Source organism: Lethenteron reissneri, chromosome 48, assembly GCF_015708825.2.
Source record: "Lethenteron reissneri isolate LAM-NWPU_2019-01 chromosome 48, ASM1570882v1, whole genome shotgun sequence".
Lineage (NCBI taxonomy): Eukaryota > Metazoa > Chordata > Hyperoartia > Petromyzontiformes > Petromyzontidae > Lethenteron > Lethenteron reissneri.
The window spans coordinates 971,836-999,723 of NC_083826.1; the positions used below are offsets into that span (position 1 = coordinate 971,836).

Here is a 27,888-nt window from a genome sequence, read left to right on the forward strand (position 1 = left end):
TTAACTTAAAGTCCGGTACCCTTTCTATTTGTCTGCAAAACTAAAATACATTCGCGAAGTCACGAGATCCGCGTGGCTCATGGACGAGCAGCGTGACCCGCGGCGGCACGGGGTGGTCGCTGTCCGCAGTAATGTTTTATTTCTTAGCCGCTTCCTGTCGTTGCGTTTTCAGTGTTTAATTTTACTGAGTCACCCGTGTACAATAAAACTATAATTTTCAACTCGTAAAATTGAGAAGGGGTCTTCTTGGATGGAACAGTGTCCCGGGGGGGGGGGGGGGGGGTTGGTGTGGTGAGTAATGGGCTGCTTGCAGTCAGAACATAAGTTTAACGCATAAGCTTTTGCAACCAATATTCTCCATAAGAGAGGATTTTGGGTTAGATCGTGTAAATATAAATGTGTCGTTAAACCCGCCACCACCCGACACAGCCAATTGGTAAACAGAACCTCCCAATTCGTGACTAGTGCAGCACCTGTGTGTTGTCACGTAAACCCACAACATTCACAGCTGTAAATTGTAAAGAGAGTAAACCCACAACATCCACAGCTGTAGATTGTAAAGAGAGTAAACCCACAACATCGTGAGGTCAAGTTCGAGCTGTCGGTCAACTCGGTCGTTTGTGATTCTGCACCAACGTTTGTGTTGGGCCCTCTGCGCGTGTGTCAGGCGCGTGCCACTGCTGGGTCTCGTTTGTGATTCTGCACCAACGTTTGTGTTGGGCCCTCTGCGCGTGTGTCAGGCGCGTGCCACTGCTGGGTCTCGTTTGTGATTCTGCACCAACGTTTGTGTTGGGCCCTCTGTGCGTGTGTCAGGCGCGTGCCACTGCTGGGTCTCGTTTGTGATTCTGCACCAACGTTCGTGTTGGGCCCTCTGTGCGTGTGTCAGGCGCGTGCCACTGCTGGGTCTCGAGGCGGTCTGGAGGGACGGCCGCGCCGTGGGGCACGTGCGGCGAGCCGACTTCGGCTTCCACATCGACCGCAGCCTCGCGTACGGGTACGTGCAGGACCCCGCGGGCATCGCTGTGAGTACCCCACCACCCCACACTCCTCCAACTCCACCTCACACTCCTCCTCGTACTCCACCTCGCACTCCTCCTCACACACTCCGATTGGCGTGGTTGGCTAACTACGACTACGTACATACAGACGTACAAAGACAAAGAACCCCCGTAAAGTCTTAACAGACTGCTGGGGCAAGTGCTGTTAGCGAGCACAGACGTACACACTCCTCCTCACCCCCCTCACTGCTCCCACACTGCACACGCCTCACACTCACCACACTCACCACACTCACCACACTCACCGCACTCCTCACACTCACCACGCTCACCACACTCACCACACTCACCACGCTCACCACACTCACCACACTCACCGCACTCCTCACACTCACCACGCTCACCACACTCACCACACTCACCACACTCACTACACTCCCCACACTCCCCACACTCACTACACTCAACACACTCAACACACTCACCACACTCACCACACTCACTACACTCACCACACTCACCACACTCACCACACTCACCACCACTCACTACACTCACCACACTCACCACACTCACCACACTCACCACGCTCACCACGCTCACCACTCACCACACGTACACTCACCACACTCACTACACTCAACACACTCACCACACTCACCACACTCACTACACTCACCACACTCACCACACTCACCACACTCACTACACTCACCACACTCACCACACTCACCACACTCACCACACTCACCACACTCACTACACTCACCACGCTCACCACGCTCACCACGCTCACCACGCTCACTACACTCACCACACTCACCACACTCACCACACTCACCACACGCCTCACACTCCCCACACTCACCACACTCACCACACTCACCACGCTCACCACGCTCACCACGCTCACCACGCTCACCACGCTCACCACGCTCACCACACTCCCCACACTCACTACACTCACCACACTCACCACACTCACCACACTCACCACGCTCACCACACTCACCACACTCACCACACGCCTCACACTCACCACACTCACCACGCTCACCACACTCACCACACTCACCACACGCCTCACACTCACCACGCTCACCACGCTCACCACACCCACCACACTCACCACACTCACCACACTCCTCACACTCACCACACTCACCACACTCACCACACTCCCCACACTCACCACACTCACCACACTCACCACACTCACCACGCTCACCACGCTCACCACACTCACCACGCTCACCATGCTCACCACACTCACCACACTCCTCACACTCACCACACTCACCACACTCACCACGCTCACCACACTCACCACGCTCACCATGCTCACCACACTCACCGCACTCCTCACACTTACCAAGCTCACCACACTCACCACACTCACCACACTCCTCACGCTCACCACGCTCACCACACTCACCACACTCCCCACACTCACTACACTCACCACACTCACCACACTCACCACGCTCACCACACTCACCACACTCACCAAGCTCACCACACTCACTACACTCACCACACTCCTCACGCTCACCACACTCACCACACTCACCACACTCACCACACTCACCACGCTCACCACGCTCACCACGCTCACCATACTCACCACACTCCTTACACTCACTACACTCACCACACTCCTCACGCTCACCACACTCACCACACTCACCACACTTACCAAGCTCACCACACTCACCACACTCACCACACTCCTCACGCTCACCACGCTCACCACACTCACCACACTCCCCACACTCACTACACTCACCACACTCACCACACTCACCACGCTCACCACACTCACCACACTCACCAAGCTCACCACACTCACTACACTCACCACACTCCTCACGCTCACCACACTCACCACACTCACCACACTCACCACGCTCACCACGCTCACCACGCTCACCACACTCACCACACCCCCTACACTCACCACACTCACCACACTCGGGTGCACGAGGTGTCCCACTCAGCGCTGCTGCTGCTGTTGTTGTTTGAGTTCGTCACTAAGGACACGCGTCAGATGTTCACGTTGCAGCGTTTATATCAGCGTAGTGGCGGGGAGTGGTGGCGCTGTGGTTAGCGCACCGCACGTCGAGCCCCGGTGGCCCGTGCCGAGTGCCACACGAACTGTGGTGGATCCACGTGACGAGGCTGGGGGGGGGGGCTTATTGATACATGCCACAGAACACACTTTGATGTCTTTTCTTATTAATGTAGGGCTCTATTTATAAAGCTTAACATTGCTGAACAGTGCCGTCCACAAACCCCCCCCCCCCCCCCTGCGTCTGTGTCTGGACTTGTGTTCCCACACTGACCAGCGTGGTGAAGTATGGTTAAAGTTAATCAGATATAATAATAATATTAACTCCTGCGTAACTGACACATTGTGGGGAGGCCTTCATCAAAACACTTGCTTTGACACACAGAACAAAACAAAGACAACGATCCCCCGTATAGCCTTAACATGTTGTTGGGGCAAGTGCAGTTAGCAAACGCATATGAAGGCTAGCACGGCACCACGCCCGGCCGCGTTTGTCTCCCCAGTGGTGATGTTTACACACCGCACCAGGTACTCATTTGAGGCTGAATCGACCTAGGGGAGGCCCGGGACCGGTTTATATAATCGTCACCGGTGTTGGCCGTTAGCGGGAATCGAAGTCGGGTCGCCAGGTTCGTAGTACAGCGCGCTAACCGCTACACTACTGCTCCCAATACACACACACACGCACGTGTACACACACAACCCATGCACGTGTGCGCATATTCCAATGTATGTTTTAGTCTTAGGGGAACATTTGCTCGGCTAATATAAATTCTGTTATTGCAGCGGGCGCCCTCGGAGAAAATGTGTCCTACGTTTAGATTTATTTATTTTCCTATAGTCAAGTTCCCACGAGTTCACGCGTGAAGAGAACGACCCCGTGTGTGGCAGGCGAGACGAAACTCCGTGTGCCGCCCGCGTCTCATGCGCTCTGCCGCCTGAGCCACTCTGTTCACTAATAATTCATGGCCTCCCCTGGTCATCTGTGAGACAGCTTCTGCTGCGTACAGAAGTGTGGTCAATTTATGGGGCACCCTAACCTGGGAACAGTGCTAAGAACAAGAATAATAAATAATTAAATAGAAAGCACAACGTTAACCCTGTTCAATCTTGATTTCAGGCTTTCGTGACTGCAGGAATCCACACTCTTTGGTTCTTTCGGTGAAGTCACGTGGGTAGACAATAACATAGATCGCGACGTTTCGGGCGCAACACAAGCATCCGTCATCAGGTGACGGACGCTTGTGTTGCACGTTGTGATTTATTTTATACCTTTGTGACTTTACCGAAAGAACCAGAGAGTATGTTAACCCTGTCCTTCTTCTGGCACACGGCGCATTGCAACGATGAACCACCTGATTTGTGTAACCGCCACGAATGTTCTAAACGGTGTCCAGGTTCTTGAGCCACTCGACGGCGCCGGCCGTGAGCCGGTGGATGCTTTGGTGCCGTCGTTCGATGGCCCTTGGTGGACGGGCGGCGGTTGCCGCTTGCCGTCGTCTGTTCCCCTCCGCGGCCGCAGGTGGAGCCGCCTCGGGGCTTCCACTCGCGCAGGAGATGGCACCATCGTCGCGGGCGGTGTCCGACCGCGACGATGCGCCGTGGTGCGGCGTTTACGGGGGAAGCGAGAGCCCTGGTGGCTTGCGCAATCAACGTTTGAAGTCGGGTTCCACGCTTTGGGTCGTGGCGACGGCACTCGGCAGCCTCCTGTTGCGAACCACGTGACAGGGTCTTCAACACCCTTGTTCACAAGACGATAGTTGAAGTGCCAGACGCACACACAGCAGCCAAAACACAGCGGCGCCTGCATGGGGTTGGTTGCCGCGGTTGCCTTGCTTCGTTCTCGAGTGCGCTTCCAGCTTGTACCCCCCCTGCAATAGCTTCAGTTCCCGAAGAAGCTCTCGGTACGTGGGGCGAAACGTCGGACATTCTTGCCGAACGACACATGGGACGCAGCCCAAGCACGCATCGGAAAGCCGTGCAGCATCGCCTCAGCCATTGTGCCATCGTCAGAGATGCGAGCGTCACCACGACGCCGTACGGAACGGGAGCATCGACGCGGCGCTCATTTCCCGTTTGCAGTCCTGAGCCAGTGGTGGAAATTCCACATTCCTATGGCGGGGGAAGTCTTGCTAAAGGGCAATCACTAATGACTTCCCTAAAAAGTGATGGGCTGAGTCAACTCTCAACCGGGATCTGAACTTGTGATTGTGAGCCACTCACTCTTTTGCCTGTACCACGTGGCCGGTTTATAGTTACCCCGCTTAGATAATAATATAAATTATACAGAAAACAGCATTTCAATTCAGAGCCTCTACACATCTCCCAACGAATATAAATTATATTATTATTTTTAAAAACTCAACACATTCATCAATTACATTCCGGCCTTAAAAAGACAAATTTTTAAGAGGTGACGTTTTGGACAATAAGGCCTTCCTCTTTTTGGTTCTTTCGGTAAAGTCACGTAGAATGGAAATAATAAAATAATAAAAATGAAACATTAAATAATATATTATATCATATTAGTATATTATTTAATATAATTTTATTATGAATAATTTTTATTATTGTATTATTTCCATTCTACGTGACTTTACCGAAAGAACCAAGAAGATGAATCCCTGCAGTCACGAAAGCTTTACATCGAAAGCCCTTACTCATTTAGCAAATAAAATTGAAGCTGTTTTCACGTGCTATAATGAACAGCCGTTTACTGAAACATCGCCTCTTAAATGTATTTCCCCCCTTTTAAGGCCACACAGCGTTATTGACAGATGTGGTCCGTTTTCGTTGTTAGTTTGTGCTTTTGCACCACTGCCAAAGCAGCAGCAGCAGCGACCAAATAATTTCCGTTTCGTATTAACTCGTTGAACACTCTGCTGATACACGTTGTCCAACACATCGCCCATCACTCTCACAACATTCAATCGCCTGCTGAGAGGAGATTGCGACAGTCAGTGGAAATCGGGGGGCTCCAGAGCCACAACGGATTTTAACCTCGGTGTCAAATGAAAGCTGCCGCTGCCATTTGCTGGATCCACCACAATTGCAAATTGATAACGTTTGAGTTTTCTTTTTTACTTATTTTGAAGAAATCTATTTGCGTCCCGTGAGCTCAAAAGGAATATTATCAGTGGGGCACGTAAAACATAGAATGGGTTTGTGCGCGCGCCCATGCATTATTTGCCGTGCACACGAGTGGGATTATGGGTAGGAGTAGGACCCGGGGCGGTTTGTCATTCAGGGACCTGTCGGGCCAGACCTCGGCATGTGCGAAAATAAGAAAACTAAAATATAAAACCCTAGCGATATGTACCGGATTAATAATTGATGTTTGGGTTAGGTCATGGAATGCTCTGGCAAAATTTCTGTCCGGTGGGAACAGTGGAGACACTATGTTTTAGCCCAACTATTTCCACGTCATACGGTTAGTCGCGTAACAGAACGGATAATTAATTAGGAGAGTAATCGATTGATTAAGTCATCTATTTATTTAGTAGTCGATTAATAAGGAATCGATTCATTGAGTAACCAGAGAGCCCAGCTCTAGAGATCTCTGGATCAGTCATTTGGAAGGAGTTTTGGCATCGGATCAAAGCCGATTCTTATGCTCGTAACACGTGTAGACTCACGTGCATGAGATTATAATATTTTTTTACGATTGGTGCAAATTTTATTAAAATACTACCGAACGAGAGGGAATAGATGGGACAGAATAACTTGTGGGGGGGGGGGGAAACCCCATAAACACGACGGTAAAGATGGAACGAAAAACAATCAATTTGTGAATCGAATCGCAGCGCCCAAATGATGAGAATCCATCTCTGTGGAAGCGAATCCTTTGAACGTCGAGAGAAATGTCCCGCGCCGGCTTTCCCGGCTGCCTTGTTTCATTGATTTTAATTTTTATTTCGGCCTGTTCTCGCCCGCCCGCCGACCTCTTGCCGCCCGCCCGCCGAGCCCTAAAAGCCTCGTACCCCTCGCCGCACCGGACGTTTCAAGCGGAATTCGTGTCGACTCGCCCGATCAACGCGAACCCACTCGCTGACCCCCAGCGGGGCTCGCTCGCTCCGCCGCGCACGTGGGAAGTGCTCCTCGCGCCGCTTGAAGTTCCTCTGATGCGCCTTAAAAGCCTCGGGGTGGGGCGGCCCCGGTGTGTGCCCAGGGAGAGGATGGTTGAGGAACGGTGCAGTTGAGTCAAAGTGCACCTCCCCCGCTCAAACAAAGCGTGGGATGCTGCTCGTCCGTCTTTCTCACTCTCTCTACCACAATGGAGTGACACATGCGACGTCGCTATGACAATATTTAGCACATCCCATAGGGGTCTCTTTCATTCGTCCCTGTACTGGCTCATTGACTGATTTTGGGGAGCCAGTGCAGAGAATAATTGTGGCCGGAGCTGTCCAGGGCTGAGTTCTGGAAAATAGTTAATGGGGTTTGGCAGAGTGTGGGGTTTGTGGTTGGGTGGTCCCTGAAAGTGTTCCAGTCTATGTGTAGCGTGTTCACTGTCACCTTGCCGTGGCCTTGTTAACCTTCAAGGGATGAGGGTCTAAGTTGACCCGCGAACCGGGATGTGAACCTGTGGCCTCCCAATAGTTTTTTTCTAAAACGCCACTGCCTGTGTCACTGGTCACTCATTTCTGCACGAGTAGCGTGCACACAGAAAGAGAGAGAGATACATACGTTTATATACAAAGATAAAGATCCCCCGTATAGCCTTAACATACTGTTGGGGCAAGTGCTGTTAGCGAGCCCCTTTGAAGGCCAGCACGGCACACGAGGGGGTGGGTTGCCAGCACCACGCCCGGCCGCCTTTGTCTCCCTAGTGGCCATGTTTACACATCGAAGCAGGTACACATTTGAGTCTGAGTCGACCTAGAGGAGGCCCATGACCGGTTGAGATAATTGTCATTGGTGTTGGCCATGAGCGGGAATCGAAGTCGGGACGCCGGGTTCATAGTGCAATGTGCTAACCGCTAGACGACCGCTCCCCACATACACACGGGCACAAACAGACACACAATCAGAAACATGTATTAGTTACATACGTTTTGTGTACGTAGTACATTTAACGGTGAGAAAACCCCCCACGTGACACTGCACGGCATGGGAAGGCCCTCATCCAGCAGTGGATTGACAAAAAGCAACACTGTACATACAGATATATACGCACACACGGAGGCACGCGTGTTTATATTTGTTTATGTATATGTGTCATTTTTTTTTTTAGACATGTCAAATGGGACCACAAGAGAATGAATTAGATATTTTTTGACTCGGAAAATTCTTGGCACAAAAAATCCGGGGGAAGACAGAAAATTAAGTGACGTCAGTCGAGCATTGAAGAACACACAGTTTGGCTTCTGCAAAGGACTAGGCACAAGAGAAGCAATCTTCTGTCTACAGATACTACTACAGCGATGCTACGAACATCAGAAAGAAGTGTACATCTGCTTCATAGATTACGAGAAAGCCTTTGACTCAGTCGACCACGACCGACTAGCAGCTCTATTAAAACAACTGGGACTAGATAAAAACGACATCAACTTCATCATTGCTCTTTATTGGAAGCAAACAGCCCAACTCCGATATGACAACGAATTGACAGACCCAACACCAATACAAAAAGGTGTACGACAAGGCTGCCCACTTTCACCCAGTCTTTTCAACATCTACTCGGAGCAGATTTTTGATCGAACACTAGCAGATAAAAACATTGGTATTAAAGTCAATGGACAATACATCAACAACATCAGGTATGCCGACGACACTGCACTGCTGGCCGATTCGGAACAAGACCTACAACAAATCTTGGACGAGGTTGCCACAGAGAGTCAAATATGGGGCTTACGAATTAATAAAAAGAAAACAAAGGTTATGAAGGTCAGCCGAACTACAAGGAAAATAACAATCAAGCTTGGCAGCGAAAAATTGGAACAAGTACACCGATTTAAATACCTTGGTGTAATCATTGACGATCAGTTGAACCATGAAGTCGAAATCAAGAGCAGAATTGAACAAGCAAGGCAAGCATTTATTAAATGGAAAACACTCCTTGCAGACCGCAACTTGAGTACATCACTGAAACTGCGCACACTGAAATGCTACATCTGGTCAATTTTGCTGTACGGAGTAGAGACGTGGACATTGACAACAACAGCAACAAAAAGGCTCGAAGCTTTCGAGATGTGGCTGTATCGAAGGATGCTGAAAATCCCATGGACAGCCAAAACCACCAATACACAAGTTCTGCAAGATATGGGCACTGACAGGCAACTGCTGAAGACCATCATTAGCAGGAAGTGTTACTACCTAGGCCACATTGCCCGAAACGACCACAAATACCAGCTATTAAAGCAAATCCTGGAAGGAAAAATCGAAGGGAAAAAACGACCAGGACGGCCAAAAACGACATGGCTCAGTAACATCAAAACATGGCTACAATTAACAACAGCACAAACTCTACACGCCGTGCTAGACCGGGACCAATATCATCGTGAAGTCGCACACGCCGTTAGGCAGCACTAAAGAAGAAGAAGTCGAACACACAAAGCTGTCGCGACCAGTTGAATTCGTAACAAAGGTTGTATGTGTGAGATCGTGTAAATATGAATGTGTCGTTAACCCACCACCACTCGACACAGCCAACGAGCAAGGTTTGTTACATCACCAAAAACGTGCCAATCCGTGACTACGTGAGCACAGCGGCGTGTTGGAGAGTGAGGCCCGCGTCAATCGGGTCGATTGCCCGGCCGCAGTTGTCTGTCGCCGCATCGCTGCTGCTGCTGCTGCCCCTGTCAGTCGTTCACATTCACTGAAATCACCTTCGTCGTGAATAAGTTACATCGGCAATTGGAACCGTTGCATGCGACCGGGAGGGGGTATCCGATGCAAAGTTCCCGAGTGAACATCGCGGACAGAGCGAAGTGTAAGGACGAAGGCCACGACCGCCGACGTCTTTGAGAAAGGACGCGGCACGGACGGACGGAGGGACGGACGGACGGAGGGATTCACGCGAGCATCTGCGTGCGTCGTCGTGCACGCGGCTTTGTATCCGACGGCATGATGCGATGTGCACATTCGCCTCGCATAACAATGCTCTCGGTGCATGAGCCGCGCTCCCCCAGCGTTCACCAGGGGAGGGGGGTGGGGGGGACGCTTCCCAGCTGCCCCCATTCAATAGCATCGATCGGAGAGCTTTTAATGCCAGTTCTACGCATTGCCCTGCCGGCTCTATTCCTGTGTGTGTGTGTGTGTACATGGAGCGGTGGCGCATCGGCCAACACCGGTGACGATTATCTGAACCGGTCCGGGCCTCCCCTAGGTCGACTCAGCCTCAAATAAGTACCTGGTACGGTGTGTAAACCGCCACTAGGGAGACAAAGGTGGCCGGGCGTGGTGCTGGCCACACACCCCCTCGTCTGCCGCTCCGGCCTTAATAGGTGCTCGCTAACAGCACTCCCACTACACCCTGTACACAATACCAGCAGATGTCAGCACAAATCCATTCCTGTTACCTGAACACTGTTATACATGCTCAGACTGTCTGGTTTAATCCCGGACATGTGCCAACGTTAAACACACAAAGACTGATCCCCATATTGCTATCCAAGGGATTGTGGGGCAAGTGCTGTGAGTGAGCAGCCCCTTTGAAGGCCGGCACGGCACACGGGGGGTGGGTGCCCAGCACCACGCCCGGCCGCCTTTGTCTCCCTAGTGGCGATGTTGACACACCGCACCAGGTACTTATTGGAGGCTGAGTCGACTTAGGGGAGGCCCATGACCGGTTCAGGTAATCGTCGCCGGTGTTGGCCGTGAGGGTGGAATCGAACTCGGGTCGCCGTCTTCGTCGTCGTGTTGAGCGCCGTGGTTTGGCCTCCGGCGTTCCGTGCCTCCTCTGGGATTCCTCTCAATCTCCGATCGCTCTCACGCGACAAGCTGCTTGATAATTATCCCTCAAGGATCCCACACAATTATGCGGGGCAGCCTTATAGATTGTATCATCTCTTTCGTCGCGAGCGAGCTCTCTGTCTGTCGGTGGGCCTTTCGTCAGTGCCTTGAATGTGCGTGTGTGCGTGGGTGCAGCGCGTGGTGCTGGCCACCCATCTCCTCGTGTGCTAACAGCACTTGCTCCAACAGTCCGTTAAGGCTATACGGGGGATCTTTGTCTTGTGTGCATGTGTTTGGGTGCTGGTGGAAATGACGATTATCTGAACCAGTCCCTGAGGTCGACCCCCTCGCGTCCGCCGCGTGATAGTGAGCGCCTGCGATGGCCGAGCGCCACACGGGGTGTGGGTGGTTTGGTTGGTGTGGGTGGCGAGGGTGGCGAGGGTGGTTTGAGTTGTGTGGGTGGCGAGGGTGGGGAGGGTGGGGAGGGTGGCGAGGGTGGCGAGGGTGGTTTGAGTTGTGTGGGTGGCGAGGGTGGGGAGGGTGGGGAGGGTGGCGAGGGTGGTGAGGGTGGCGAGGGTGGTTTGAGTTGTGTGGGTGGCGAGGGTGGCGAGGGTGGTTTGAGTTGTGTGGGTGGCGAGGGTGGGGAGGGTGGCGAGGGTGGTTTGAGTTGTGTGGGTGGCGAGGGTGGGGAGGGTGGCGAGGGTGGCGAGGGTGGCGAGGGTGGTGTCGGTGCCGTGGGTGGCGAGGGTGGTTTGAGTTGTGTGGGTGGCGAGGGTGGCGAGGGTGGCGAGGGTGGCGAGGGTGGCGAGGGTGGCGAGGGTGGGGAGGGTGGCGAGGGTGGCGAGGGTGGCGAGGGTGGCGAGGGTGGCGAGGGTGGCGAGGGTGGCGAGGGTGGCGAGGGTGGTGAGGGTGGCGAGGGTGGCGAGGGTGGCGAGGGTGGCGAGGGTGGCGAGGGTGGCGAGGGTGGTTTGAGTTGTGTGGGTGGCGAGGGTGGGGAGGGTGGCGAGGGTGGCGAGGGTGGTTTGAGTTGTGTGGGTGGCGAGGGTGGGGAGGGTGGGGAGGGTGGCGAGGGTGGCGAGGGTGGTTTGGTTGGTGTGGGTGGCGAGGGTGGGGAGGGTGGCGAGGGTGGGGAGGGTGGCGAGGGTGGCGAGGGTGGTTTGAGTTGTGTGGGTGGCGAGGGTGGCGAGGGTGGTTTGAGTTGTGTGGGTGGCGAGGGTGGGGAGGGTGGGGAGGGTGGCGAGGGTGGCGAGGGTGGTTTGAGTTGTGTGGGTGGCGAGGGTGGGGAGGGTGGGGAGGGTGGCGAGGGTGGCGAGGGTGGTTTGAGTTGTGTGGGTGGCGAGGGTGGGGAGGGTGGGGAGGGTGGCGAGGGTGGTGAGGGTGGCGAGGGTGGTTTGAGTTGTGTGGGTGGCGAGGGTGGCGAGGGTGGTTTGAGTTGTGTGGGTGGCGAGGGTGGGGAGGGTGGGGAGGGTGGCGAGGGTGGCGAGGGTGGTTTGAGTTGTGTGGGTGGCGAGGGTGGGGAGGGTGGGGAGGGTGGCGAGGGTGGTGAGGGTGGCGAGGGTGGTTTGAGTTGTGTGGGTGGCGAGGGTGGCGAGGGTGGTTTGAGTTGTGTGGGTGGCGAGGGTGGGGAGGGTGGCGAGGGTGGTTTGAGTTGTGTGGGTGGCGAGGGTGGGGAGGGTGGCGAGGGTGGCGAGGGTGGCGAGGGTGGTGTCGGTGCCGTGGGTGGCGAGGGTGGTTTGAGTTGTGTGGGTGGCGAGGGTGGCGAGGGTGGCGAGGGTGGTTTGAGTTGTGTGGGTGGCGAGGGTGGCGAGGGTGGGGAGGGTGGGGAGGGTGGCGAGGGTGGCGAGGGTGGCGAGGGTGGCGAGGGTGGCGAGGGTGGCGAGGGTGGTTTGAGTTGTGTGGGTGGCGAGGGTGGCGAGGGTGGGGAGGGTGGGGAGGGTGGCGAGGGTGGCGAGGGTGGTTTGAGTTGTGTGGGTGGCGAGGGTGGGGAGGGTGGCGAGGGTGGCGAGGGTGGTTTGAGTTGTGTGGGTGGCGAGGGTGGGGAGGGTGGGGAGGGTGGCGAGGGTGGCGAGGGTGGTTTGGTTGGTGTGGGTGGCGAGGGTGGGGAGGGTGGCGAGGGTGGGGAGGGTGGCGAGGGTGGCGAGGGTGGTTTGAGTTGTGTGGGTGGCGAGGGTGGCGAGGGTGGCGAGGGTGGTTTGAGTTGTGTGGGTGGCGAGGGTGGGGAGGGTGGGGAGGGTGGCGAGGGTGGCGAGGGTGGTTTGAGTTGTGTGGGTGGCGAGGGTGGGGAGGGTGGGGAGGGTGGCGAGGGTGGCGAGGGTGGTTTGAGTTGTGTGGGTGGCGAGGGTGGGGAGGGTGGCGAGGGTGGTGAGGGTGGCGAGGGTGGTTTGAGTTGTGTGGGTGGCGAGGGTGGCGAGGGTGGCGAGGGTGGTTTGAGTTGTGTGGGTGGCGAGGGTGGGGAGGGTGGGGAGGGTGGCGAGGGTGGTTTGAGTTGTGTGGGTGGCGAGGGTGGCGAGGGTGGGGAGGGTGGCGAGGGTGGCGAGGGTGGTGTCGGTGCCGTGGGTGGCGAGGGTGGTTTGAGTTGTGTGGGTGGCGAGGGTGGGGAGGGTGGTGAGGGTGGCGAGGGTGGCGAGGGTGGTTTGAGTTGTGTGGGTTGCGAGGGTGGGGAGGGTGGTGAGGGTGGTGTGGCCAGGACCTGGCCAGCGGTGGTGTAGCGGTCAGCGCGCTGCGCTACGAACGCAGACAGCGGCGTAGAGTCACCGCGGTTATTACACCCGCGGTGATAATCGGGGTGGTGGCATCAGTTGAACCACGAACCTCTGCGATCAACCATCGAACAAAAGGCCGTTCGACGGTCGCTCGCACTGCAAACCTGCTGGGCCGCGTCACCGCGCTGGCGGTGCTGCAGTGGAGGGCCCGTGAGCTCGGAATGTCCCCGGTCGCGTTCTTGTTTTGTTTCTTCTCTAATGAGAGAAAGAAATCACCTCGCATCCCGGCTGCCGAAATATTTTCACGACGTAATGAACAGTCGTGTGCGCGAGTTACGCCTTTGTACGGTGAGTGGCGGCGCAGTGGTTTCCGCGCACCGCCCTGTGAACCCGTCGACCCGAGTTCGATTCCCGGCTACGGCTAACATCGGTGGCGGGTGATATCCGAACCGGTCCCGGGCTCCGCTTTCACCAACCAGCACTGACCAGGGTGGTGAAGTATGGTCAAACAGCTCCCACACGCGACACGGTGTGCAGGAGTCCTTCGACATAAGCAGAATTCAGAATGGGTTCACCCACGGTTGATCGGCGTGTGGTGGGGCACAGTGTGAGCACTCCCGTCTTAGCTCGGCCAACGACGATCTGAACCGGTCCTAAGCCTCCCCTAGGTCAACTCAGCCTTAGACGAGTACCCAGGACATAGTGCTGTATGTATTTTGATTTGCACCGTACTTGGCCAACTGTAATCGGAGGTGCTGGCCACAAAGACAAAGATCCCCCAAATAGGCTTAACAGACTGTTGGGGCAAGTGCTGTTAGCAAGCACCTATGAAGGCCGGAATGGCACATGAGGGGATGGGTATCCAGAACCTCGCCCGGCTGCCTTTGTCTCCCCAGTGGTGATGTTTATACACCGTACCAGGTACTCATTTGAGACTGAGTTGACCTAGCGGAGGCCCAGGACCGTTTCAAATAATTGTCACTGGGGTTGGCCGTGAGCAGGAATCGAACTCGGGTTCCCAGGTTCAAAGCGTAGCGCGCTGACCGCTCCACCACCGCTCCCCAGGTGCCGGCTGCACCACCCTCACCACCCTCACCATCCTCACCACCCTCACCATCCTCACCACCCTCACCACCCTCACCACCCTCGCCACCCTCACCACCCTCACCATCCTCACCACCCTCACCACCCTCACCACTCTCGCCACCCTCGCCACCCTCGCCACCCTCACCACCCTCACCACCCTCACCACCCTCGCCATCCTCGCCACCCTCACCACCCTCACCACCCTCACCACTCTCACCACTCTCACCATCCTCGCCACCCTCGCCATCCTCGCCACCCTCACCACCCTCACCACCCTCGCCACCCTCACCACCCTCGCCACCCTCGCCACCCTCGCCACCCTCGCCACCCTCGCCACCCTCGCCACCCTCGCCACCCTCGCCACCCTCGCCATCCTCACCACCCTCACCATCCTCACCACCCTCACCACCCTCACCACTATCACCATCCTCGCCATCCTCACCACCCTCGCCATCCTCACCACCCTCGCCACCCTCGCCACCCTCGCCACCCTCGCCACCCTCGCCACCCTCACCACCCTCGCCACCCTCACCACCCTCGCCACCCTCGCCACCCTCGCCACCCTCGCCACCCTCACCACTCTCACCATCCTCACCACCCTCGCCACCCTCGCCACCCTCACCACCCTCACCATCCTCACCACCCTCACCACCCTCACCACTCTCACCATCCTCACCATCCTCACCACCCTCGCCACCCTCGCCACTCTCACCATCCTCGCCATCCTCGCCACCCTCGCCACCCTCGCCACCCTCACCACCCTCACCACCCTCACCATCCTCACCACCCTCACCACCCTCACCATCCTCACCACTCTCACCATCCTCACCATCCTCACCACCCTCACCACCCTCGCCATTCTCACCATCCTCGCCATCCTCACCACCCTCGCCACCCTCGCCACCCTCGCCACCCTCGCCACCCTCACCACGGTCACCATCCTCACCACCCTCACCATCCTCACCACCCTCACCATCCTCACCACCCTCACCACTCTCACCATCCTCACCATCCTCACCACCCTCACCACCCTCACCACCCTCGCCACCCTCACCACCCTCACCACCCTCACCACCCTCGCCACCCTCACCACCCTCACCACCCTCACCATCACCACCCTCACCACCCTCACCATCCTCACCATCCTCACCACCCTCACCACCCTCACCACCCTCACCATCCTCACCATCCTCACCACCCTCACCACCACCACCCTCACCACCCTCACCACCCTCACCATCCTCACCACCCTCACCACTCTCACCATCCTCACCATCCTCACCATCCTCACCACCCTCACCACCCTCACCACCCTCACCACCACCACCCTCACCACCCTCACCACCACCACCATCACCGTGCGGGGCTCGGGCCTTCATAGCCACTGGCTCGCACGTGGTGCACGCGAGGGGTTATTGGCGTGTTTTTTAAGTCACTCGACGATATTAATTCCCCCTGACCTTTTCATGGCAGCTGGGAACGGATGAGGCATCGATAGATGCGGCTGAGTGGGGAAGGACCGGCGATGAGAGGAGGAGAGGCGTTGGGGTCAGAACGCAGCGTGCGTCCGCGCCTGGTGAACACGCCGGTTCACACCGAGTGCAGTGGGTTCATTGTCATCATCAGCAGCCGTGGTCCATCCGCTGCCGGGTGAGAAGGGGCTTCCGTAAGCCGCCACCGTCTGCCACGATCCTCGCGGGGGGCCGGCGCGTCGCGGCCCCGCGGCGAGCCATCGCGATGGGCTACTTCCGCGGGCGGCGTTGTCGCGGCGTCTTCAACGGAGACTTTTCAGCGAAAGCGCGAGCTGCAAACGCGTCGGCGGCTCGCGAAAAGATCGCACGAACCCCCCGCCCCCCCCCCTCACTGCCCCCCTCCGCTAACTTCAAACGCCGCCTCTCATCTCCGCCTCTCGCCAGGCCCTCCGGCTCGTGCGCGCGCAGTCGGGCCACGTGGTGGTAGTTTGCCAACACTCCACCCCCCGGCGAGGTCGCCTCCTGTGCGCGGGTATTGTGCTTTCTATTTATACATTCATCAAAGTCTGACCTGTGACGCTCTTCCTCGACGGTGGCTCGAGGCTTCCGCGACTGAATTCGGCAATTGACGTCGGGCGCCGTTTCGCTGACGCTGCTCCGAGCTTCATCAGGCGGCGGAGACTTTAAATTCGACCCCCCGGAGTTCGCTCCCTGGTGAAACGCGACGCGGTCTCTATAAATAATAATATTAGTGTAGACGTGACAATCTGGTAGGGGAGGGTTTAATGGTAAGGTTTTTGGCGCAAAACTACGACCACGTGGCCCTGACTCAAAAACAAATATGGATCATTGCATTGGCTACCAATGCCTAAGGTTAAAAAATGTTTCAGTCCCCTCCCAATTGGCTTTGAATTGTGCAGTCAGCATCGTGGTGAAGTATTGTGATATAACTCCCGATTCGATATGGGGAGGCCATCATCCAGCAGTGGATTGGCAAAAGGGCTCTACGTCACGTAAATCAGCGTCGCGTCTATTCTAGATTTTAAGTTTTCGTGACTGCAAGGGTCCATACTCTTTGGTTTTTTCGGTAAAGTCATGTAGGTGAAAAGATCAAATAAAAATGTAAATCACGACGTTTCGGAGGCAACACAAGCTTCCGTCTTCAGGTGGCACCGTCACAGCAACATTACTGTATCAAGTGAAGAGAACTCTAACCCCCCCCCCGGTCCATCCTGGCTCCTCCCCCCCCTTAACCTGTATATAGTCTCGTGTCTCTTAGAGTTCTCTCCACTTGATACAGTAATGTTGCTGTGATGGTGCCACCTGAAGATGGAAGCTTGTGTTGTCTCCGAAACATCGTGATTTAATTTATTTTTATTTTATATTTTTCACCTACGTGACTTTACCGAAAAAACCAAAGAAGTACAGCGTCGTGTCATTGAGTCCACGACACTTACATTCAGAACTCGAGCAGTGAGCAGAGCACCGCCTCGTGTCACGAGATGACACCTAGAAGAGGACATCGCAGAACTACTTCCGAGTGTGCCCTCTGTGCAGTGCCGATGAGACGGTGGCCTTCTGCGCAGGTTGTTCATTGTGCAGCAGCGTTCAAGGCAAATTAATGTTCGCCAGTGGAGCTGGAAAATTATGATTTTAAGCAGACATCCAAATTTAATGAGATGGCTTAATTTGTGCGTTTATTGGTGACCAGATAGAGACTCACAAACTCACCGAACTTGAGTGAGCTGTTTCATGTCATTTGGCCCAAAACCCAACTTGAAACCCAGGATCTCAGCAAATCCCGGCTCGTTGCTCCGAGCCACTTGGAGGTCACCACCTCTGGCTCGTGGTGTCGAGCAAGCAGATGGCGCTGAACGCGAATTCGCGAGCGTCGGTCGGAAACGGATGAAACATCCACAAGGGTTAACCCGCGCTGACGCCGCGAAATATCAGCGGCCTCCACGTCAAATCACCGCCGCGCAGTTTACGGCTCGCAGAGCTGCCGGCGCTTTCCTCACCGTTTCCCCCCCCCCCCCAACCCTGGTCCTCCCCCCCCGCCCCCACCCCTGGTCCTCCCCCCCGCCCCCACCCCTGGTCCTCCCCCCCGCCCCCACCCCTGGTCCTCCCCCCCCGCCGCGCTCTCCGGCTTCACTGCCACCAACCCCCTCCACCCTCGCTCGGCCCGTGATCCCCCCGGGACTCTGCGATCGATCAGGGAACTTAGCCGTGTCTCATCCCCCACGCAGGCCCCGATGCTCCTAAGTAACGCCACGCGTGACGCAGCGGAATTTTCGGCGGTGTTTTATTTTTGCGCGTGAATGCGTCACGGGGCCCAATTTCGTTCCCACTCACAGTCCTCCGACCGCCCGCTGTGGACAACGGTGGCTCGCCACAGGCTTCGGCTGACAGTTTTTGTGAGCTGGATATCCATTTAGCGTTGGGCCCCGACTCGCAACCTTAACATTTTGTTCGATGAAGTCAATCGGTAACGTGCGTGTTTCCGTCACTCGGAATTGGTACCAATTTGAGCGATTAAAATAAATTCTCTCTCTCAAGATACCTGCATTGAATGGCGCCTGCAAGGATCGATTATTTCCAATTGTACTATGGTAATGCTACCATTGTTTGCGACTGGCTAACGGAGACGCTGCGTCCGCTATGGATTCCCCTGTGCACCACGAGGGGCCAAAGAGCCGTGACCCCGGAGTGAGACGATCCATCGAGCCACGCGGGGGGCGAATCGTTGCACCTCCATTACACTCCCGAGACCCCCTGCGATGCAGCTCAGAGTGTGTCGCTACCGAGCTCTCGTCGCTGAGAGCGTGAGTCCTAGCTCCAGTTATGGTCAACTTAGTCCGAGTGTCGTCGGCACGATTACCATCGTCAAATAACATAGATTGGATTTGGGGGAAGCTGTTGGTGCAGTGAGTCGCACAAACCGCGCTGTGACCCCAGTGACCTCAATGAGATGCCTGGTTGCGATTAATAGCGTCAGTGGCCAGCAAGTTATAAAACCATCCTGGAACCCCCCCTCCTTCCACCAACCCCCGCTGCCCAGCGTGGTGAAGTATGGTCATGCAATCCCCATGGCGCACACAGCGTGGGCAGGGCTTCAGCAGTGGAGTGACACAGTGAATTATGTAAAATGTTTTATTCATTTTGGTTCATAAATTATCTACAAGATGGGGGGTGGGGGGGGGCATGCCTATTGCAGGTACTTGGAGAGAAGGATGGATTTATTTATCATCGTTTGAGCAAAACTTATAAAATACTAACCTACGTTGACAATGTCTTATGGCCAGTATAAGCAGATATATTAATTTGTTTTTCCAAAGTGTACCAAACTTTTTTTTTTATAATTATAAATTCTTTTTCGTATAAAATGATTACATAAATCTGCGGGACACTGTGCCGCTTCAGCAGACGGCGATAGATTTGAGGCCCTACGCAAAGCGGCATGCTACATTTCACTCGAATCGGTTTGTAAAAGTTTTCTTGAACGTGATTCAGACATTAACCCTTTACCGTTCCGAGACGTCTGCAAGTCGCAGGGTGGGTGTCCCGTTTACCGCTGAATCTCAGAACGTGCAAGCGGCTCAACGGTAATTTTATTTAGAGAGGCGTCGTAGCACCGCTGTCTTTTTAAAGACATCGTACTCACCGGAGAAAACTGTAACGACACGACCGCACTCTACTATAGATGGCGCCAAACTGTGGCACGTGCCCTCCCGCGTGGCCTTGTGGGAGCGTCGGTACATCTTCTGATCTGACGTACCAATTAAGTTAAGTTATCTGATTCCATTCCGATGACGTGTGTGTAAAAACTACGACGCGGGAAAGGGTGCAATTCGATAGAGGAGAAACTGGCCGTGTGGCACTAATTACGACGGGTGATTGAGCCACAGGACGATGAAACGGTCCACACGTTTGTGTGTAATCCCGGGAAAGAAAAAACCCCACAAACACAAATTCACTGAAGAATCGTGTTGCGTGTTCACCGGGGGAAAGCGTGATTTTATTTCGATGCGAAAGGGCAAGAGTTTTAATCAGACATTTTGCGATGATTCGTTTCTTTTTGAACGTGTTTGCGATGCATTTCCTTGGGAAGCAATTAGGCGCTTTGACCCCGAGTTTACGTATTATACCGGCGCCGTCTGGCCTGACACAAAAAGCAGATGCCGCCCCTCGTAATCAAAATCCAATTTAATTTCACCCCATTCCGCAAAATTACTTATTGCCTACAAACGCATTTTACATAAACTGTCTTGACGATATTAACCGTGACTCTTTAAGCGTCCCATTAGAGCGCTGGCGGCTGATTGGCTCGGACATTTGCAAAGATGTGAGGTGGCTGAGCGTCTCATCGGAGACACGTTAATGGCTGTGTCAGAGACTCGAAGTCGGCGCAGATGAGATTCCGAGTTCACGCACTGAGTCTGCGCATCTCTCTCTCAGAGGGCTCATTAACAGCTTTTTCAGAGGTAATACATGAATGTTTAAACATCTCATGATTCATTTTACATACCATAGCCTCGTTCATGTAAATTGCATCTCTCATAAGACAAGGCTGACAGCCAGGGAGCCGGCAACAACAATGCAGTTGTCTACATGGTAAAATGTTTTGGCCAATTAATAAGTGTTTACATACGTGGAAGGAAAACGGAGCACCCGGAGAAAACTCACGAATGCGAGGGGGCAACACTGTATCCCAGCGGTGGCCAAGTGGCGTGTCCCGAGCCGCATACGGCTCTTTAATCACCACATGCGGCTCTATCGAAGGGGCGTAACGTAGAATTCACTATCACAGTCGTAGCAAACAATAGTGAGTGTCTCCCGTGCTGTGCCGAAAACTGTCAATATACACACACATTTATATATATATACACATTTAAATATATATACACTTGGCTCTTTTCAGAACTCCTGGGTATGCTTTGGCTCTTTGATTATTAGAGGTTGGCCACCCCTGCTCCATCCCACAGAGAAGGGACAGGTGACATCAGTCCACCCTTTGCTGTGCCGCATTCTGCTGGCAAGCAACGGTCTGGCACCTCGATACCCACGGGGAGAGAGTCTCGCAACATTTGGTCACCATTGTGCGGATGACCCACCAACCCTCGCCGCTGCCTGCACAGTGCTGGATTGCAGGCCACGTGCGTCGCCACCACCGCCCGGTGCTGAGCCAGCGATGCCGAGGAATAAGTTGTAGCCCTGGGTCTGTTGGGCGTCTCCAGGGGGCTCACTCAAGGCTGTCAGACTTTTAAATGGCACCGCTGCGATCCTGGGTTCAAGGCCTGGATCTGAGTCTCCCACACGGGGAGCTCACAATGGCCACGCCAGGGACAGAGGTTGCATCACCTCGATCCTGGGGTCAAATCGCGGCTTTAGCCTTCCGCTGTTACTTGTAGCCCGGTGGCTCAGCGGCAGAGTGAACGACTCACAATTGGAAGGTTGTGAGCTGAAATTCTAGTTGGGGGTGAGGGGAGGGGTCGACTCAACCCATCATCATTTTGGGGTCTATAAAATTAGTACCACTTTGTGAGAAAGTCAACAGTGGTTGTCTTACAGAGAGACTCACCGCAGTCATAGAATTGTGGAATTTCCACCACTGGTTCATCCGGGGTGTGACTAGGAGACGACCACTGCCCCAGTGCGCCGTGATGCAACGGCACTTGTTACATCACGCACACTATGTGAAATCCGCTACACAAATGTCTGCTGGGTTGCCTGTTGTCATTGCTCAGATCACTCCGTGGGGCCCCGTCAGTGCAGTACAGCAACAGGCACCGTGCAACAGAATCAATACCACCGCCTTTGCGGATCGCGGGTAATGAAGTAATGAAGAAACTATAATAATTCTAGATTTGAAGCTTTCGCGACTGCAAGGATTCATACTCTTTGGTTTTTTCGGTAAAGTCACGTAGGTAAAAAATAAAATAAAACAACTAAATTAAATCACGACGTTTCGGGCGCAACACCAAGCTGCAGCCCAGGCGAGCCGATGTCACATCCCGCTCAGAGAATGTCTCCGCTGGTCCTGAGCCTTGCCTAGGTCCACTCTGCCGAAAATCAGCCGCTGGTGGGGTGTGCGTAAACATCGGCACTGGGGGAGACAAAGGCGGCCCGGGCACGGTGACTGGCCAACACCCACCCCCTCGTGTGCCGTGCCAGCCTCCACAGCTGCGTACTGGCAGCGCTCGCCCCAACAGCCTCTGTCGGCACCACGGGGGGTGGAGATCGTTGCCTTTGTCTTGTACACACACACACGTGTGTGTGTGTGGTACGTTTCTAACTGAATATGCACGCCGCCCTTTCAATTCCGGCGTTTGACCTCGTGCCTCGTGCAGCCGTCCCTGTGAATGAGCTGTCACGCCCGAGCGGTGTGCGCTGATTTAGCTCGAGGTACACGCGCTGTGTGTGTACACACACACTGTGTTTGTACACAAGTTGTGCGTGTACACACAAGTTGTGTTTGTACACACGTACCTTTAGTTTTGCTCATCCCCCCCCCTGCCCCCCATGATGTCTGCCCAGCGTGGAAGAGTAGGCCAAAGTTCCCTCCTACGGGGAGACGCTCTCTACAGCTCCCGCTTGTGGAGGCCCCTTACCGTCAGCAGCGTCGTACGCAAAACATTGCAGGGCTGCACCTTTGTACAAAATTGCATTCGCGGGCCATACAAAATTATGAATTTAAAATTAGCCCGTTAGATTTAGTCAAACATTCAATTAACTCGCCCCTAACGCGATGGGCTGGAACTGCTTCTCTTTGGCGAGGCGTGTGATGTTCGTTGGTATTGATGATGTTGCTACTCGCAACTCCTTTTCCAGGTTTGCTCCTAGATTTATTGAATTTCGAGTCCCGCTTGCGTTTGCCTTGGCAGGGCCACACCAAATGATTCCGCGGACCTCATACGGCCCGCGGGGCGGACGTTCCCCACCCCTGGTTCAGTGCTCGCCGGTGGAGTCGGAGTTCCACCTACGCGGCGCGGAACGCGATCCCAATCCACATTCGCCGAATCAATTCCCCTTCCACTGCTCGAGTTCCCATCTACAAACCTAGTTTTGTTAACTTCGACGTTGACTGGAGTTTACCTTGGTATGGGTGCCCTCAGTGTCTTGCGAGGTGCAGCATGCTTTCTTTGTTTATTGTATTGCTTTTCATTCTTAAAAGTAAATTAACATAAGCACGTTAATTAATGTATGTATGTTGAACTTCTTTTTCACCGTACATAGCCAACCGTGCTAATCTGAGGTGCAAAGGAAGGACAACAAACTAAAAATAAAACTCAGTTCTAAAGAAATTAGTTTTCAATCTAGATTTAAAAGTGCAGAGCTCCAATGCATCTGAAAGTGTACGACGCATTGACCACCTTTATTCGATGGCCAGGCAAAAGCCGCTGCGAGGATGACCGGAGTTTGTCATCATAGTTCATGATCTTTGACGAGAGCAGTGTGAGATGCAGTTTGGCAGGAACGACGCGATCTAAACATTAAATATTTTTATTATCGTAATTATTTTCACCAAAAGTGCTTGCAAGCAGGAGGTGTGAGAATGCGAGCCTCACGTCAACACCTCCGCGTGCGAGTGACTTGAGTGTGCCTCTCCTCACAGGACACTCGGCCCAACACCCTTCAGTCCCTGCTGTTGCGTCCGGCCTCTTTTCAGCCGGCCTCAAAAGCAGCTGCAACCCTCGGCCGTGGATCACCGCTCAACGCCAGCGGCTTTGGCCGCTGACTGTCGCCTTTCTCGAGCATGGCGCGCCTTTGTCTCGAGGCACATCGTCGAGTGGCGTGTGCTTAGCGTGTGCTTAGCGTGTGCTTAGCGCGGTCTCCAGCCTCGCCAGCTCTTCTGTTTCTTAAAAACCAGAGCAGAGAAGGGGGGTGGCGGAGAGGGGGGGGGAGAACAAACTAATTTGCCTCGTAGGGTTTGAAGTCAAGTTCGCAGCGCAGTGAGCGATCCACTGCACCAGCGCTACACCCAGCTTGCAGGCATGTGTGTAGTAGATGTAGAGACATGTTGTGCCTACATGAAGACAAAGATCCCCCGTGTGTCGCCTACACCGACTCTTGGGGAAAGTGCTGTAAGTGAGCGTCGTGTTAACCTCTGATTGGCACGTTTGGCGACGTACGGTGCGATAGAAGTTCAACGTGCATACAAGGCCGGAGCGGCGCATGAGAGGGTGATGTGACCAGCCACCACGCCCCGTCGCCTTTGTCTCCCCAGTGCTGATGTTCACACTCTGCACCAGTGGCTGTGAATCTGACTCGGTTGTCCGGGTTCATACCACAGTGTTCAAACCACTTCACTCCTGCTCCCCGCTGTACTCGCACACACGGGGTAAATGTTCTGGTGTTTGCGTTAAGTGGTCGTTGGTGACCGGGTTGAGGCTATCGACTCATGCCACTTGAGAAACTGTAGAATTACGTTTGACTGAAAACCATCTTCAAGCGTGTCGGTGATCTCCACTCGTTGCTCTGAGCCACTTGGTCACCTCTGTGCTGGGAGGTCACCTCTGTGCTGGGAGGTCACCTGGGAGGTCACCTCACAGCACGGCTCCGCCTGTGTGTGGACCCGTGCTGTCTCAGCGTCTCGCGGTCTTGAGATGTTAACTCCCTCGCCTGGTATGCAGGAAGTCGTGGCCTCTATCCTGACCCTGATGCCTGCTGTCTGCTGTCTATTTGGAGTTTGAATGTTCTACCCCCTGGTCGTGTGGATTTTTCTCCGTTTTTTCGCTCCACATTTAGAGTATGTGGCTGCCATACATGTCTGCGTGATAAGCCACTTCGTTGAGCTATCATTTGTGGCCAGGTCGCTTCTGAAAAAGAGTTGCATAGTTCAGTTTGGTTAAATATTCGTGATGATTCTGGTGGTGACCAACTATCTACTGCGTGATTGTCGTTTTCAGGTGACCACAGACTTCCTGCGCAACGGGGACTATGCCATCGAGAGGATGGGCGTCAAATACCCGGCCAAGTTGCACCTCAAGTCTCCCTTCGACCCCGAAAACAAGCGCGTGCGCGGGAATTACGAGTGACGCGCGCCGCTCACACCGCGCCCACCGCTGCCACCAGCAGTCGCTCATCTCGAAGCGTCGCCCGTGACGTACGGCCTACACAAAGCGCGATCGCTAAGGCCTGCGGCGATTTGCCCCCTCGGCCCCGCCCGCACGGCTAGACAAATTGTCGCAATTCACGTTGCAATTCTATTCGAGAATCAATGGTTTTCCATCTCAATCTTAGCGAGGCGTTTGTATTTTACGTATCGTGCCTTCAGCCTGTGCTGTCTGCCTCGTTTGCTCCATTCAATCTCATCGTAGCCCTTGTTTCCCTAAATCCCAGCTCCGAGAATGTTGAATATCGGTTTGACCGTCGTGCGACGAACATCACTTTCATATGCAGAGCGAGTGGGAAAATGGTGCCCTCTGCTATGTGTAGACCATTGGTCGGTTGAAGGGTTGAAGCGGGTCTCAGAGGTTGCTCTGTAGTGTCCGCGTCTGTGGGCCGTTCTCCAACACCAAGGGTTAACCACACTGCCCTGCGAGAGATCTGAAAGGATGCCTCGTAAAATTCTGGATAAAGTTGAAGGATATGACAAGAAAAATAACATTAGCGTATAACTAGCACGAATCGTAAGTAGTTGGTTCACACGCGTATGAAAAAACTAGAACAGACTCACATTGACGAGTCGATGAATCTTTACTGCAAAGCAGGCTGGATATTTGCTAATATGGAGAACGGTGAGCTGTGAGCTGTTAGTCAGTGGGCCAGAGCAGCGGAAATGTGTACCACATAGGCAATAATAATCAATAAGAAAGGTTTTTAGGTTAGATCGCATAAATATAAATGTGCCGTTAATCCACCACCACCCGACACAGGGAATTAGTAAGGTGCGTCACATGAACAAAACGTGCTACTACATACCTGTCAACCCCTAATCAGTGCCCTACCTTATTATAGACCAATTCAGACCTTATTGGTCACCCCGTGCCCTTACACATCTCAACGTTCATCCTACAAAGACCCATCACCACAAGGGAGAAACACAATAAATAGACAAAAAAAGATTTGCCCGTATTGAAACGGCTGTACGCCGTATGAACCTGAAAAATCAATTTCACCTGTCCAATAATACGGATAAACCGTATGGGTTGACAGGTACACAGTTAGTTACTACTTCAACACAGCAGTGTGTTGACGAGTAACCTCACAACACTTATAATTAAGGACAACATAGATAAGAAACCTTTGTCGCATCGATTTATTTCTGTAACTAATACAAATGAATTACTTGATAACCCGATTCATTTCAAGAGGCTTTTTGGGATAGATCGCGTAAATATAAATGTGTCGTTAAACCCGCCACCACCCGACACAGCCAACTAGTAAGGGTTGTCACGTAAACAGAACGTGCCAATTCATTACTAGTACAGCACTAACCGGTGTTATGACGGCGATAAGACACAAAGTGAGTGCTGTGTCGCTGGTGGAGTCTTTGAGACCGACAGGGGAAGTTTCCTTCATTTCGCTCTCACTTAAGATATTCTACAACGAAAAGTGTGGAGTTTGCCTTGAAATCACCCTGGTAACAAAATGGCGCTTTTCGTGTCTGTGGTTGGGTTCCATTTCCCGCGCCGTACTTCCGTCATCGTGGAATCGACCCGAATGTGCGAATCGTAAATAAATCCTGCGCTTGTTGCTGTCAGCCGGTAACGTCTCATTGCTGGGACAAGGCCTCACATTCCTTCCTTACCCCAGTTGCTCCTGTCCAGGGCGCCACGATGGCGAGATGTTAACTCCCTCGCCTGGTGTACAGGAGGTCGCGGGCTCGATCCCGACCCTAGCGCCTGCTGCTGTATACTTGGAGTTTACGTGTCTCTCTCGCCATGGTCACATGGATTTTCTCCAGGTCCTCCGGTTTTTACATCCACAATTAAAGTATTTGTGGCTGCAATACATTTCCACGTATTAATCCGCTTTATTGAGCTATCATTTGTGGCGAGGTCCGCTTCTGAAAAAGAGCTACATAGCTCAGTGGGCCTTACCTTGTAAAATAAAAATAGTTTACTTTTTAGCGGCCTCCCAACTCTACGGTCCTGTCTCGTTGCTACCGTCTCTTCTGCGGTCTCTCTCGGCTCGGCTTGCCCTTCTCTCGCGGGCTCCGCTCGTTTGTTAATTCCGTTTCTCATCTCTCGTCGGGTTATTCTCGTGCGTAATTCTGCCCCATCTCCACTTGATTTCTTCAGGTTTAATTCTCAGCAACATTTACTTACTCATAACGTACTAATTTCCGTAGGTCATTGGCTTCTTTTATGCGTGTATCGTGAACGTGTGATTACATAAAATATTATGTTAATTATTGCACCCTTGTCCGTGTTTGTTAATGTGGTTGGAATTGGCCGTTTGGGATGATTTCAATACGGTAATTAACCACTGCGAGTGGAGTGCTAGGCGTAAGCTCCCGACGGGTATTGAATGGATGTCATTGCTTCATCTGTAAGGGATTTATTGAACTTTTGCCAGTTGTGGGCTGAGGCAAAGCTCCCTTAAAACCCCACCAAAGGGCATTCCTTCTTCCACCACTGTGGAAGTGACATTGATTATATCATTCAAACTTTAGTGACAATTGTGCTACAGCAGGCACAGCCTCGCTGTCGTTTCGTCAACCGGCC

General features: G+C 53.8%; 1 protein-coding gene across 5 annotated transcripts in view; it reads left to right on the forward strand.

Annotated features, from left to right (window-relative positions):
- The window catches only part of SARDH (sarcosine dehydrogenase), an 86,523-nt gene extending 58,954 nt beyond the window's left edge, over positions 1-27,569 (forward strand). For 4 of the 5 annotated variants that reach the window (XM_061571712.1, XM_061571715.1, XM_061571713.1 and 1 more), the window contains 2 exons: positions 887-1,022; positions 25,126-27,569. In XM_061571712.1, the coding sequence (XP_061427696.1) occupies positions 887-1,022; positions 25,126-25,254 (265 nt within the window). In that variant the 3' untranslated portion in view covers positions 25,255-27,569. The remainder of the gene's footprint in view (positions 1-886; positions 1,023-25,125) is intronic. The other variant, XM_061571716.1, reaches the window with a different exon arrangement.
- The last annotated feature ends 319 nt before the right edge of the window (positions 27,570-27,888 follow it).